The sequence below is a fragment of the Zingiber officinale genome, chromosome 1B (assembly GCF_018446385.1).
Source record: "Zingiber officinale cultivar Zhangliang chromosome 1B, Zo_v1.1, whole genome shotgun sequence".
NCBI classification, from domain to species: Eukaryota; Viridiplantae; Streptophyta; class Magnoliopsida; order Zingiberales; family Zingiberaceae; genus Zingiber; species Zingiber officinale.
In genome coordinates, this window is record NC_055986.1 from 138,146,693 (window position 1) to 138,160,163 (window position 13,471).

Here is a 13,471-nt window from a genome sequence, read left to right on the forward strand (position 1 = left end):
TATCATCTTTTGCCACTTAAAGACTACAAGCACAAGATATAATATGAAACACACCCATTCATAAGCTCCAAAGAGAGAACAAGTAGAATGAGTTAGTCCTTGACTAGCAAGAGACCCCCCATGGAAGACAAATTGAACCTATGGAGAATGTGTGGAATGAAGCGTGCAATAAAGATTAAACGTGATTAAATCAAAGCTATGGAATTTGTTCAATCATAGCATCCATAAAATTATACTTATGATCAGTACAAAAGGGCAGGTGTGCGACAGCACTCCAAATCTTTAGTATCACTTTCCGTTCATTTAAAAAAGAAATTGTTAGGTTACGGTATATTTAAACCATAATGATGATGATATCATAACATCGTATGCTGACGGAGTGAAATCCTACACTAAAACAGTAAAAAGGTGAGTGAGAAAAAGATTAAAAGAAATAAATGAAAACGAAAAGGAGAGTTCGAATCTCACTTTTACTTTTGCATGAAATTTCAAAGGGAAAAAAAATCTCCTTCTGTCTTTCATTTATTTTCTACTTAACGAGCGGATTGCTACCTAAAGAACAATTCAAACACCGTTTTTATATTCAAATTTCAAGAGGAAGATCGAACTAATATTCCATAGAGTGCTGATATACACAGGAAAACATATTTAATCATATTATCTGTTTATCCTTGCATATTTCCCTGCGATCCTTTGTCTGTGCATATTATTTTTCTATTTCGTAACCCTCCTCCCTCCCATTTTCTCTGTTCTTGGCTCCATCTTCACTGGCTCATTGGCGAATCTCTCCTCCATGTCCACTTTCGATCAGCGAGATTCCCCTCCCAGTGACACTTTACGGTACGTTTTAGCCCGTTCGTTCGTTCGTTCGTTCGGTAAGCCAGCCCTAAGTCAAGTTGACCGACGAATAGAACGAACAAGGGCAAGCAAGCCATTCCTTTTGCTTCCTTTCCAGCATCTGTCTCTTGGAAGTAATTTATCCATCCTTCTCCGTCCGTTACGCTGTTACAGGTTAAAAAATATTGAGGGTGCAGCACACTTGCTTTCCTCTCTTCCCCATAATCCATCTCGCTTTCCTTCACATGCATTGCGACCATTTCCCTTCTGAAGTTCTTCTTCCCCCTTCAAATAAATGTTGCAGGCGTCGCTCTCAGTGACGGTAGCAGCCTAAGTTTTGTTTTTTCCCCCCTTATTTCCTCTCCATTTCGATCTTTTCTTGGATACAAAATTGCTCTCTTTGACACATTTCTAAGTGTAGCAGTCTAGAGATTGATTTGTTCTGCTTGCCTCCTTTCCTGATCTCTTTGCTTCTACAAATTTATGAGTTCATCTTTCTCTGCAAACAAATGTTGGACAGTTGGAAGCTTCTCCCCTTGATCACGCAGTCACCGAGGCATGATTTACACCGGGGAAGCAACAACATGAGCTCAAAAAGTTGCGAGCTCCAAAACAAATGGGAGGCTTCCAATGTTAGATCTGTTACTTTGCTGGTAATTTTTCTTCTCCAGATCAGCGGCACGCTAGGCCTCAACGGAGATGGAGAGCTGTTGCTCGAGTTCAAGTACTCCGTTCTCAGCGACCCTATGGCCGTGCTCAGCGACTGGAACCTCTACGATGACACGCCCTGCTCTTGGAATGGAGTCGTCTGCACGGGATTCCCGGAGGCAGCTGCTTTCAATTGGAGTCCCCCTGCTAATTGCGGTGGCGGTGGCCGCCACAATGCGGAGGTTTCCATGGCTTCTAGAGTCATCAGCCTGGTCCTGCCTAACTCCCAGCTCTTGGGATCCGTCCCCGCAGAGCTCGGCTTAGTCCAGCACCTCCGCCATCTGGACCTCTCCGGTAACATGCTCAACGGCACACTCCCGCCAGCCCTCTTCAACGCGTCCGAGCTCCGCGTGCTTTCGCTGGCCAACAACGCCATCTCCGGCGAGCTCCCGGACTTGGACGAGTTCAGCAGCAGCCTCCAGGTGCTCAATCTCTCCGACAACGCGTTGACTGGTAGGTTGCCGTCGAAGCTCTCGCGGCTGCCGAACCTCACCGTCGCCTCGCTCTTCAACAACTACCTCTGCGGAGAGCTTCCTGTCGGCGGGTACGAGCGGCTACAGTATTTGGACCTCAGTTCCAACCTCATCAACGGCTCCCTGCCGACGGAACTCGGCGGGGCGAGGCTCCGTTACTTGAACCTGTCTTACAACCGGCTTTCCGGCTCGATCCCTCCGGAGCTGGGGGCGAGAATTCCAGTAAATGCCACGGTGGATCTCTCGTTCAACAATCTCACGGGAGTGATACCAAACGGCGGAGCTTTCGGCTCTGAGAAACCGATGGCTTTTGCTGGAAACCCTAGCCTCTGCGGCAGGCCGCTCAGGAACCCGTGCACCATCCCTTCCTCTCTCTCCAGCGCTCCTCCCAATACCTCCAGCGTGACCTTGCAACCGGCTAAATCTCCCCCCGCCTTTGCAGCATTCCCCAAGAATCCGGACGGAACCACTCCGGATACTGCCGGCCAGAGCACGGCCGGCCGTGGATCGCTTCGACCGTTGGCGGTTATCCTGATCACGGTCGGGGACTTGGTTGGCATTGCGATCATCTCCGCAGTAATCTTGCACGTATACCATGTGAAGAAGAGGAAAAGGCAAAAGCAGCAAGATGAACTGCAGCAGGATGATGGTCGAAGCAACTGGTTGAAGAATGAACGGCCTCCAGCGGCCACAGAAGCAGCCGACGCTAGCGATTGCAGTGTGATCAGGTCATTATCATGTTGTTTGAGGAAGAAAAGCGACGACGGAGGCGACTCCGAGGAGACATCAGAGTCGTCGGAGTCACCAGACACGGAGGCGGAAGACGAAGACGCAGCGTGCAAGGGCGCGGAGGGGGAGGACGGCAAATCCAACCACTTGCAGCAGAAGAAGCAACATGCAGAGGCTACTCTCGTCATTGTGGACGGCGAGACTAACCTGGAAATGGAGACTCTGCTCAAGGCCTCGGCTTTCATTCTCGGGGCAAGTGCGTCGAGCATCGTCTACAAGGCGGTGCTAGCCGACGGCACCGCCTTGGCTGTGCGTCGGATCGGGGAGAGCAGCCTCGTCAACAAGTACAAGGAATTCGATGCGCAGGTCCGCAGCATAGCCAAATTTCGACATCCAAATCTCCTTCGTCTCCGGGGATTCTACTGGGGCTCCGACGAGAAGCTTCTCATCCACGACTACGCAACCAATGGCAGCCTCGCCAACATCACATTTAGCAACAGTACGCTACTTTCCCCTCTCCATGAATTTCAAGATACGAAATCAAAATCCTAAAAATCTTTGCACAAACGCGAAATTTAACTTGCCCTTAAACCTTTTTTTTGCAGAGAAGCTCGGCTCGTCAGCGTTACATCTGAGCTGGGAAACGCGTCTCCGGATCGCAAGAGGCGTGGCGAGGGGGCTCGCCTATCTCCACGACAAGAAGACCTTGCACGGCAATGTCAAACCAAGCAACATTCTCCTGGATTCCGACATGGAAGCCAAGATCGGAGATTTCGGCCTCGATCGAGCGATGGCCGGCGCTGGCCCATCAACCCGGCAGTTCGGGAGCAAACGCTCCACGCACTCCTCGATCAGCTTACCGGATTTGTCGGCGTCTGCAGGAGCCAGTCCATCCGCCGCCGGCGCGTCCTCCGCGTCGAGGTTCGCTCCTCCACCCTACCAGGCGCCGGAGTCGCTGAAGAACCTGAAGGCCAGCGTGAAGTGGGACGTGTACGCCTTCGGGAGGGTGCTGCTGGAGCTGATCGCGGGGCGGGTGCTTTCGGAGCTGGAGCTCTGCCGCCTGAACTCTGGCTTCGTCGCGGAGGAACGGAACCGGGCGGTGAGGATGGCGGACGCCGCCATACGAGACGAGGTGGAGGGCAAGGAGGAGGCGTTATTAGGGTGCTTCAAGCTAGGGTTTGCTTGCTGCGCCACGGCGCCGCAGAGGAGGCCTTCGATGAAGGATGCTGTGCAGGTGCTTGAAAATTTGTACTCTGGCTCTTCTTCTGCCACTGCCACTTGACCTCTTCGTCTTTGGACAACTTTTTACTAAAAGCCCTCTCACAGAAGAAAATTTTCTCATCTAACGATCTCTGAACACATTTCGAAAGATATCCTACAGTGCTATTGATTTTCTTCCTTTACTACCAACTGTTTTCATTTGTACATTCTCTTTTGCAGGCGTCCTAATTGTTCTTAATTTTCTTTCTATGATCATAATGCCTTTAACCAAGGAAAGCAAAGAAATTGAGTTGAGATTTCAATGTGTGTTTTAAGACAATGAAAATTTCAATACGTAGTGCCAAACAAAATCAAACGCCAAGAATGGAAGAAGGCACAAAACTTAATCAGAATGAATATTACAATGTAGATCGATCACCACCCTCACGAATCAAATAAAACATTAACTTGCTTAATTAATGACCCAACACGACCAATTCCTGGTCGAACTCGAATCCCTCGTCTGCGTCTTCATCGGCGGCGGCGGCCTCGGCCGCCATGACGGCTGACGATGCCACCCCTTGGCTCTCCTGCGCTGCCTCGAGGACCATTCTCACCGGCAGCGGCCGGGCGTCCGCGGGGACGACGCTCGATTCCATGAAAGCCACGCAGATGATCAGAGCGAGGACGGCCACCGCTTTGAGGGAGGCGGCCATTCTCGACGCCAACTTCGTTCGCTACCGGAATTATTAATTTGTTGCCGAGCAAGGGACGAGGAAGAGAGGGAAGAGGTTGATGATATTTAAAGGGAAGTTGGCAACAAGGTTAATGGTTATTTTTGGATTTGGGGCATTTCTTTCTTCCTTATTTTGGGCATTCAATGAACGGTGGAAATTTACATTTTGACCGTGTCTTAATTAGTTATATATTTTGCTAATCCATATGTTTAAATTTCCTCCGATTAACAAAACTTCTAATTATTTTTTGTTTGTATCGTACTCAAACTAAAAAGTGATGATGATAATGAATATGTGTACTTAAAAAAAATCTAAATATGAATATGTGTCAAATCATATATTTTTATTTATTATTTTTTCATCATCTTATTCAATTTTAAAAGAAAAGAAATTTTAAAATTTCCTTACTGTTTTTACAATAAAAATCTCAAATGTAATACGGTTTGAATTTTTTTTCCTTCAGTTTTTAAATTTCAGAAAGTTCTCTAAAAAAAAAGTTGCTTGGAATTGCCCTCACTAAATGCAAATTGGACAGCGTAGATTGTCAGCAATTTCATTATTGATTCCTGCTGCTTTCACCTTCCCCCAAAAAGTAGCATAGCCCGTTAACTCAGTCAACAAAACTACCAACAGTCGAAGATTTTTAATGTTATTGGTACAGAGGAAAGGAAGTAAATCTGCTCCGTCACTTCTCCTTTTGAGTTATCTCCTCACCGAATATCCATTTCTACGTCTTATCATCGCTACAGAGGAGGCATCTTTACCTTTCTTCTTGCCTCAAAAACTGATTTTTTTTTTTTTTCTTTACTCTTCGGCTGGGAGATGAAGAAGCTCGGCAACGGGAAGGGAAAGGTGCACCCTGCGCCAGCGCCGCAAGGCCACCTGGCTGCGCTACCCGCGGCCGTGATGGCCCTGGCGGCGACGCTGACGGCGGGGGAGCAGGAGGTCCTGGCCTACTTGTTGTCCGGCGGCGGGAGGTGGAGGGAGCAGCGGAGGCGGAGGGCGCATCCCCCGGAGCTGGGCTGCGACTGCTTCGGGTGCTACAAGAGCTTCTGGGCGCGGTGGGACGCGTCGCCGAACCGGCACGTCATTCACCGCATCATCGACGCGGTCGAGGAGAGCCTGGAGAGCAGGGAGCGCGGTCGCGGGCGCCGCCGGAAGCAAAGGGAGCGGAAAGGCTGCGACTTAGCGGCGGCGGCGGCGGGGGAGGAGATCTTGGGATCGGAAGCGAAACGATTCCTGGAAGTGGATGGAGGGCATTTGTGTAGCGACAATATTGTCGGTGAATTCGGCGATGAGGGGTGTGTTGATGATAGTGAAGAAGAAGAAGCAGAAGACGAAGTAGAACAGGAGAATAATGAAAACAACAGCCATGAGAGCAAGAGCTCAGTGAGGAGATTCATGAGTTTTCTCGGAGAAAGTGTTTGGGGAGTTTGGAGTTGAATGAAATAGCAAATTAAGAGAGGAAAAAAGAAGTCTGTCTTCTGTAGAAATCAAAATGGTTAATGAATACTCACTCTATCTTCTTTCATCTCTTCTGTTCTCTAATTTCTTTTATTTTTAGAGCATTAACAATCCTGCCGACCAGTGCCCTTCTTCATCTTCATGATTAAAACAACAACAACAACCAGATTCTGAATCCCAACTCTTGAACCTTTCGCGTCTGTTTAATGATTTGTTGCCTTAGAAATTACGTTTCCTATTTTGCTTCTAAATCTATTCTTAGAATGAACTTTGTTTTGAACTGTTTACGATCGAATTTCATCTATTGTTAAAATTAACTATTTCTATAATATTTTAGAAGCTCAAACTGAAACTGGACTGAATTTCCACTGATTCTTGTTTCCTTCTGCCAATGGCTCTTCACTGCAGTGTCAAAAATATTAAGCATCATAAAGTTTGCAGGATTACAGTTTAAGTAGAAAATATCACTAAACTACCAAATTTCCATACCACTACACCGTGCCATCTGTTCTCAATTATTGCCCTCGCACTTTATCCGTCTTTATCTATTTCTGCAGCCATCTTGTAATCCTGTAATAGCCCATGCTCAATGGCTAAACTATTAAAATAGAACATCAGTCCCTCAAAAAAGCTAGTTTCAAAATTCACAGTGGCATTGTTGTTGTCAACATAGAGACTATTGTTTGGCAGCCTAAAACATCATTTATATAAATCTTAATACTTTCTATATTAGAAAAACTATAATATATAAATAAATTGAATGTTAATACTAAAATGTTTATTATATATTTACATGCTAAAATTTGACAAATTGACAATAAGGTCTTGTATAAACTACATCGTATTTAATACAGTTGGTGAACGGTGAACGTTTGTTCACCGTCTTGTGTTTATTATTTGGTACAGTTGGTGTACCAAACAAATTATGTAGCATCTCTTCTTCTCCACTCCAATGTCGTTTTTTTTTTGTTTTGTCAAAGTCTGCTACATGCTTCATCATATTCCGAGTTTGGTAGATTCAGTGATAAATTACAGGACATGAAGATTGATATTGGAAATGGAGAACCTTGTCCATTTGTGTGATGCTAATGGCAGAGCATCTCAGACGGGCATTTTGCACCCACCAATGGCAACTGCCTTGCGCTTCAATCTTAATCCCGGTTAGTGATCAATCGAGCTATCTTGTTGTCAGTTTTACGATGAACAATGTGAATGGCAGCAAGTCTTGCTACTTTTCGAGTGCAGAGTAGAAACGATCAACAGCCCAACGAGGTATCATCATGTAGAAACATTAAGATAAAATAAAACTGACAGGCATCATCACCTTAGAGATTAGAATGTCATACAACAATTTCACATAAATCTTTCCTCTCTCAAATACACCTGATTCGCTCACCAACTTCCTCTAGTCAAAATCAAACATTCATTAGAAGAAATGAGGCTACACCTGAAACTCTAACTGATGGCAAGGTCACCAAGGCTCCCTGTCAAAACACTGGAGCATTTACTCGATTTCATAATCAACTAACTGTACAAAGCAGTGCACATGCAACTATGGAAGAACAGAAACTGCCAAGAAAACCACAAGACATAAAAGCCACAATAACATCCAGGAGGTTGACTATTCCAACGTTAGACATGAACACCATTTCCATTGGAGTGGAAAGTTCCATTAAGCAGACTTTTGGGAGATTTCTTCAAGCTCCCATTTTGGTAGACTTTGGAGAAACCATTACTGGAAGTATGAGGTTTTAAGATGCTCGGTTGACCAGAAGCTTGCAACCAAAAATCTAACCGGCCACACGAAGCTGCTATTAAACCTGTAAAAGAGTTTGTCAAGAAGAATGTTAAATAAGATTTAAAATTATTCCTTTAATTTCCTAAAAGAAAGCACTAGGCGTGCACTAGCCTCTGAATCCCAGATGGTGTATGAGATGCTTGAAAAGAAAATTGTAAAATGATTGTGCAGAAATGATCATCGAGAAGGAAGTAGGGAGACAAGATTCAAAGTCACAATTTATATGTAAAGCTAATAGACTTAAAAAATTGAAATAGAGAACACTGGCAAAGATGCATATGCTTAATCAGAGTGGATGCAGGATCACCATTCAAGTAGAAAGTATCAGTGGCAGTCACTTAAAACTGAGGCATGCAATAATTGATACGACTTTCATCTTGCATTCAAAACTGAGGCATGTGTGCTGAATTTGAACATAAAACTGGCTTAGTGTCTTGAAATTATGCAATATTCAAAATGCTGCTTACCTAAGAAAACAGCAGAGGGTTTCCCTGGCCTAGACTTGAATTCTGGATGAAATTGCACGCCGACAAAGTAAGGATGAGTGGGCAGCTCAATAATCTGCACCATTGATGATAGTAGATATATATATTAAAAAACAGTAGAAAAAAAATCTGAAATTCTTGAGTGCAAGAAAATCTTCCAAATGCCTACTTCCATTCTTCTTCCCGTCTCATCTTTACCAACAAAAGCAAGACCAGCTTCTTCAAATTCTGTTACCATCTCAGGATTTACCTGTAAAATTAATAACTAAGAACTATAGGGAAAAACACAGCAAGACAAGATTAAGCAAACTCTGTTATCATATTAAACTTCTAGCTAAACTTCTCTAATCAGCAAGATGAAATGGGCCAAACCTCGTATCTATGTCGATGCCTTTCGTCAACAAAGCTTGCTTTGCCATACCTAAAGAAAAACCGGAAGATATAACAAGTTAATTGCCTTTTTAAACACTAAATATGAAACCATCACTGGTCAAAAGATACTTCTGTGCTTACAACTTTGCAGATTTGCAATCAGCAAGTTCAAAGTAAGTTCTCCTCGATCCAAGTCTCATTGTACCTCCCATATGAGTTTTGGAACCCTTTTATGTTAAGGGAGAATAAAAAGATCATGTAAGATTATCTGAAAAAATAGGATGGAAAATGTAGAAATCGAGAGTTACCTCTGGCATAAAAACAACAACAGGAGTTGTTGTATCAGGATCAAACTCTGTGCTATTTGCCTCCCTCAAGTTCATGACTGAGCGAGCATATTCTATGACAGCAATCTGCATCCCGAGACAAATACCGAGGTACGGAACTTTGTTTTCACGGGCATATTTAGCGGCAAGAATTTTACCCTCCACCCCTCTGTCTCCAAAACCTCCAGGGACAAGTATGCCATCTGCACTCTGTAACAAACGATTGTTAACATTGTTGCAAAAGTAAACTATATTGGAGTGAAACAAAAGTTAAGATGATGAAAATGCACTTTAAAATGTCTGGCATTGATTTCTTAAGTAAAAACAAGTTCACCTTCAAAAGCCTCCATGCTGCTTTGTATGCATCAGGAGTCTGTGCCAATAAGAATTATTGTAAATTTTGAAAACAAGGAAAATGCTAACAAGAAATTCAAGGGACGAGGCTATAGAGTATCATGAAAGCAGACCTCTTCTGCAGAAGTTTCTTCAAGATCAGATGAGGGCACCCAATTTATGACAAGTTTTTTCCGACAAGCAACAGAAGCATGTAAAAGAGCCTGCAATTTCACAAAGGAGACTATAGTCAGTGAAAGTGCTTCGTTTTTATAAGAACACACACACAAGGGTTGCCAATCCCAACAATGACAGCCCTAAAGTGCACAGAACTACAAGAATCAATGGAAATTACTATATTTTAGAAGAACAAATTGACATCAGCATTCACCTTCAGTACAGAGAGATAAGAATCAGGAAGACCAGTATACTTTCCTACAATGGCAATCTTCACCTAAAAAAACAATCATTTAATTAGTAAGTATTTTTAACTCCCATTGGAACAAATAAAAGAATTAGAGAGGAAAGAAGATGGCTCACAGGATCATGCAACATATCACAGAGTTTAGCTCTAGCCATCCATTCTACCAGTAGAGGTTCCTTAGTGCATCTATACAAGTTAAAGTTGTCTTATGAGGGAGGGAACAAGTAACTAAATTGCAACAGAATAAGCTTTATAACAAAATGACCTTTCAAGGTTTAATAACTTCAGAAGAGCTTCATGAGCCTTTTGCTCCTGCAGAGGTCATGAAGGATGTTAATATAAATGTTATAATAACTAGAGACAATTTTTGAAACAAAGAGTATTCATGGTATTGTCAAAACGAAAAAAATTGCACTACCCTCAGAACCAATGGAATGTGCCAGATGTTTGTAACATCATGGAGGGTAATAATATTTGCCACCTAAAAGAAACAAATAGTTGATTGATACGATAAAATTAGCACTCTCATCCTAGAATAAACAACAGAGAAAATATCTTGACGAGTAAAAGTTGAGAAAATTACTGGAACGTGGCAAAAAAGTGAAAGTTTTTCTTTAACATTTACTTCAAGGGGCTGCAAAAAAAACATCAAATTGAACTTTAGTAGATGAATCATGGTAAAGGAAAAGAAATTAGTGGCAACATACAAGAGGGCTAAAAATGATGAAATGAGAGTTTAATAGGGACCTTCTCACTACGGCAAGCTAAAATATGTGGGGTTAGCCCAAGTCCTCTTAATCCCCTAACACTATGTTGTGTTGGTTTAGTTTTCTACAGGAATAAAAGAAAGTGTTAGCTGTAATGATTTGGAGAAATACATTCAGCTGCAAATAACTTTGTACTCATTACTGGTTCGCCGACTGATTTGAGAACTGGTACAAGACTGACATGAACCAGACAGAAATTACCAGGCCCTGTTATGAACAACCAAAATCTTGTACATGAAAGAGGATTTAAAATAAGCTGTCAAAACTAATATATTGAGCAATTGGCTGCAGATTCTTCTCACCTACACGGTAAGAGAATTGACCCAAAGCTTCTATAAATTGCATTGATTCAATGTCTCCTGAATTAAGATCTTCACAGTTAATATTATGGAAAGTAATGTTTCTTCTGGATGCATACTTGGATGAATATGGCAGTATTTAGATAATAATAACTTGCAATAGTAAGATTTGATCAGATAGTTGCAGTATCTTTTGGCTACTATAGTTTGTGCTTACTAAAACAGAACTCCTGAAGAAACCTTACCTATAGTTCCGCCTAATTCGATGATACAAACATCAGCTGGTTCATCTGTGCCATCTACAGGTATCATTGCCACACGTTCAATCCATTCTTGAATGGCGTCTGTAATATGGGGCACGACCTTCAAAAGAAATAAAGACAGTTTTGAAGGGATAGTGAGAAAGTAACCAAATTTTTTAGTGAGCAGGTGCAATTTGTTCATTAGTTAGAGACACACCTGAACTGTTTTTCCCAGGTAGTCCCCTCTCCTCTCTTTGTTAATGACATACTGTCACCAGAAATAGATACATTACGAGAGGAGAATAACAGTAATTCATAAAGAACCAAAATAGCCAAAGAAAATTGGAAGTAAATTTACAAAGTGAGGATCACCAACACGCAAAGAATAAAAGTCACCTGGTATATTTTTCCAGTTGTAATATTGTTATCGCGAGTTAACTTGATGTCAAGGAAGCGTTCATAATTTCCTAGATCCAAGTCCACCTATTACATGAAGTACAAGAAGGGTCACCACTTGAAGTGAAATGAAGCCACAGAAGGAAATGATTAACTAGCCTTTCATAGACAAGAGTTGGGCACAAAATGTTTAGGTTTCTAGATTTGAGAAAACACAATAGAAGCCCAATCCTTGAATGAAAATTAACTTGATTCTAGATTTCAAGAAATGCATCAGAGATATCTCAATGCTCATATTACCTCTCCGCCATCATCTAACACAAAAACTTCCCCATGCTCGAATGGAGACATGGTCCCAGCATCAGTGTTTAGATAAGGATCTGCACAAGTCCACAATGACAGAGTTATCAATTTAAGATAGAGTGATGCAAACTAAGGATATGAAGACTTTATCCATATTGTTAACTATCTCTTACATTTTTTTTTCTTTTTAAAAAAGGGAAAACTAAGTGAGAAAACACAAGCACAAGAAAAGATGAAAAAACAATAGCAAATCTGAAGAAGAACAAGCACGTTACAACATCTACAACAGTGTAAAGTTGAAACAAAAAGCCTTTCAGTCAAACAAATTTTCTGTATAGCAAATCTGAAGAAGAACAAGCGAATCAGGTATCTATATTCGCGATGAGGCCCAGATAATACTGAAGGGATGCACATCGAAAGACCTGTACTGCAACGATCTCTCCCAAATATTTGCAGCCAAACACAACCGCCAATGTCCCCATCATTACATCACACGGCTGCGACGGCCTTCACAGAAAAGAAGAAGAGAAGGGAGGAAAACACAATTTTTAAAGGGGGAAAAAGAAGGGGAATGCGATTCAAAAAAACGATTTTGACGGACCGTAGTGCGAGAATGATACAAGAAAACAAAAAACTCGGAATGCAAAAAATGGAAATATTAAAAAAAAAAAAAAATCCTTTGATTTGGGAGGATATGAAGAGCGAGGCGTGTACCGATCTTAATGGAGGTGACGCGGAGGCCACAGGCCTTGAGGAGGATTCCGATGCTGCTGGCCGTCACCCCTTTCCCCAGCCCACTCACCACTCCGCCCGTCACCAACACGTACTTCATCTCTCTCGTTCGCTCTTTCTCCCCACTAACGCTGCTGCAATGGCGAAGAAGACGAATTGGATGACAAGCAGAGACGGGCTTATTTATAAATCCACTCGCCCCAAAGTAGTTTCTTTTCGTTCCTTAAAAAGAGTTTTATCCATCAACGTAATTCTTTTTTTGAAAAAAAAAAATAATGGCGCCTTTGCATATTTTTTAATTTTTTTCATATTTAAAAAAAGATTGAAAAAATAATTAAAATATCCGACTTACTTTTGTTTGGTGAACAAAGAAAGATGAATTATCCAGTGAGGGAAAAAAGGAAAATATTTGACATTTGACAGGAATAAATTGGACTATCCGTCTTTTTGTTGTGGCTTTGGATCTTGTTGCGGTTCTTGTTCTTAGTAGAAGCAAATAGGTGGCTAATTTGTCTATTTCGATGGATTAGCACATTAATCTTGTCACCTTCAAAGTCAAACCGTTTGAGGTTTGACCAATTCAAAACCTAGGAACTTGGAATCCATCCATCGATATCCATGAGAATTTCATGATTTGTTATGTTTCAGTATTTATAAGTTAATCTGAGAAGTTGTCTCTTTTTTTTCCATCAAAATTAACTTTTTAAAGAAAAAACTCAAAATTTTCATATTACCTAAATTATTTTAAACTGATATTATACAATTTTCTTAAATATTCAAGTATGAAAAATGTTTTTGTTCATGTTCTACTCTTGTAAATGTTGATTTTGACAATGTATAGGCCAT

At 42.0% G+C, this 13,471-nt stretch overlaps 3 protein-coding genes across 3 annotated transcripts; 2 read left to right on the top strand and 1 right to left on the bottom strand.

Moving 5' to 3' along the window:
- The first annotated feature begins 926 nt into the window (after positions 1-926).
- LOC121981752 (probable LRR receptor-like serine/threonine-protein kinase At4g37250) lies at positions 927-4,157 on the top strand. Its single transcript, XM_042534457.1, has 2 exons — positions 927-3,246; positions 3,353-4,157. Exons 1-2 carry the CDS (start codon positions 1,347-1,349, stop codon positions 4,027-4,029), a joined length of 2,577 nt encoding a protein of 858 aa, XP_042390391.1. The 5' UTR covers positions 927-1,346; the 3' UTR covers positions 4,030-4,157.
- A 1,349-nt stretch (positions 4,158-5,506) lies between these two features.
- LOC122042638 lies at positions 5,507-6,127 on the top strand. The gene has a single exon (XM_042602858.1). It carries the CDS (start codon positions 5,507-5,509, stop codon positions 6,125-6,127), a length of 621 nt encoding a protein of 206 aa, XP_042458792.1.
- A 1,318-nt stretch (positions 6,128-7,445) lies between these two features.
- On the bottom strand, positions 7,446-12,828 carry LOC121981762 (CTP synthase-like). The gene is made up of 21 exons (XM_042534469.1): positions 12,608-12,828; positions 11,891-11,970; positions 11,591-11,677; positions 11,412-11,462; positions 11,198-11,315; positions 10,956-11,012; positions 10,796-10,860; positions 10,634-10,717; positions 10,470-10,520; positions 10,305-10,367; positions 10,152-10,198; positions 10,003-10,072; positions 9,854-9,916; positions 9,597-9,686; positions 9,464-9,502; positions 9,112-9,339; positions 8,945-9,030; positions 8,804-8,852; positions 8,601-8,681; positions 8,414-8,507; positions 7,446-7,968 (listed from the first exon to the last, which is right to left on the bottom strand). The coding sequence occupies exons 1-21, from the start codon at positions 12,723-12,725 to the stop codon at positions 7,781-7,783; spliced, it is 1,809 nt and encodes a 602-aa protein (XP_042390403.1). The 5' UTR covers positions 12,726-12,828; the 3' UTR covers positions 7,446-7,780.
- Positions 12,829-13,471: the final 643 nt, after the last annotated feature.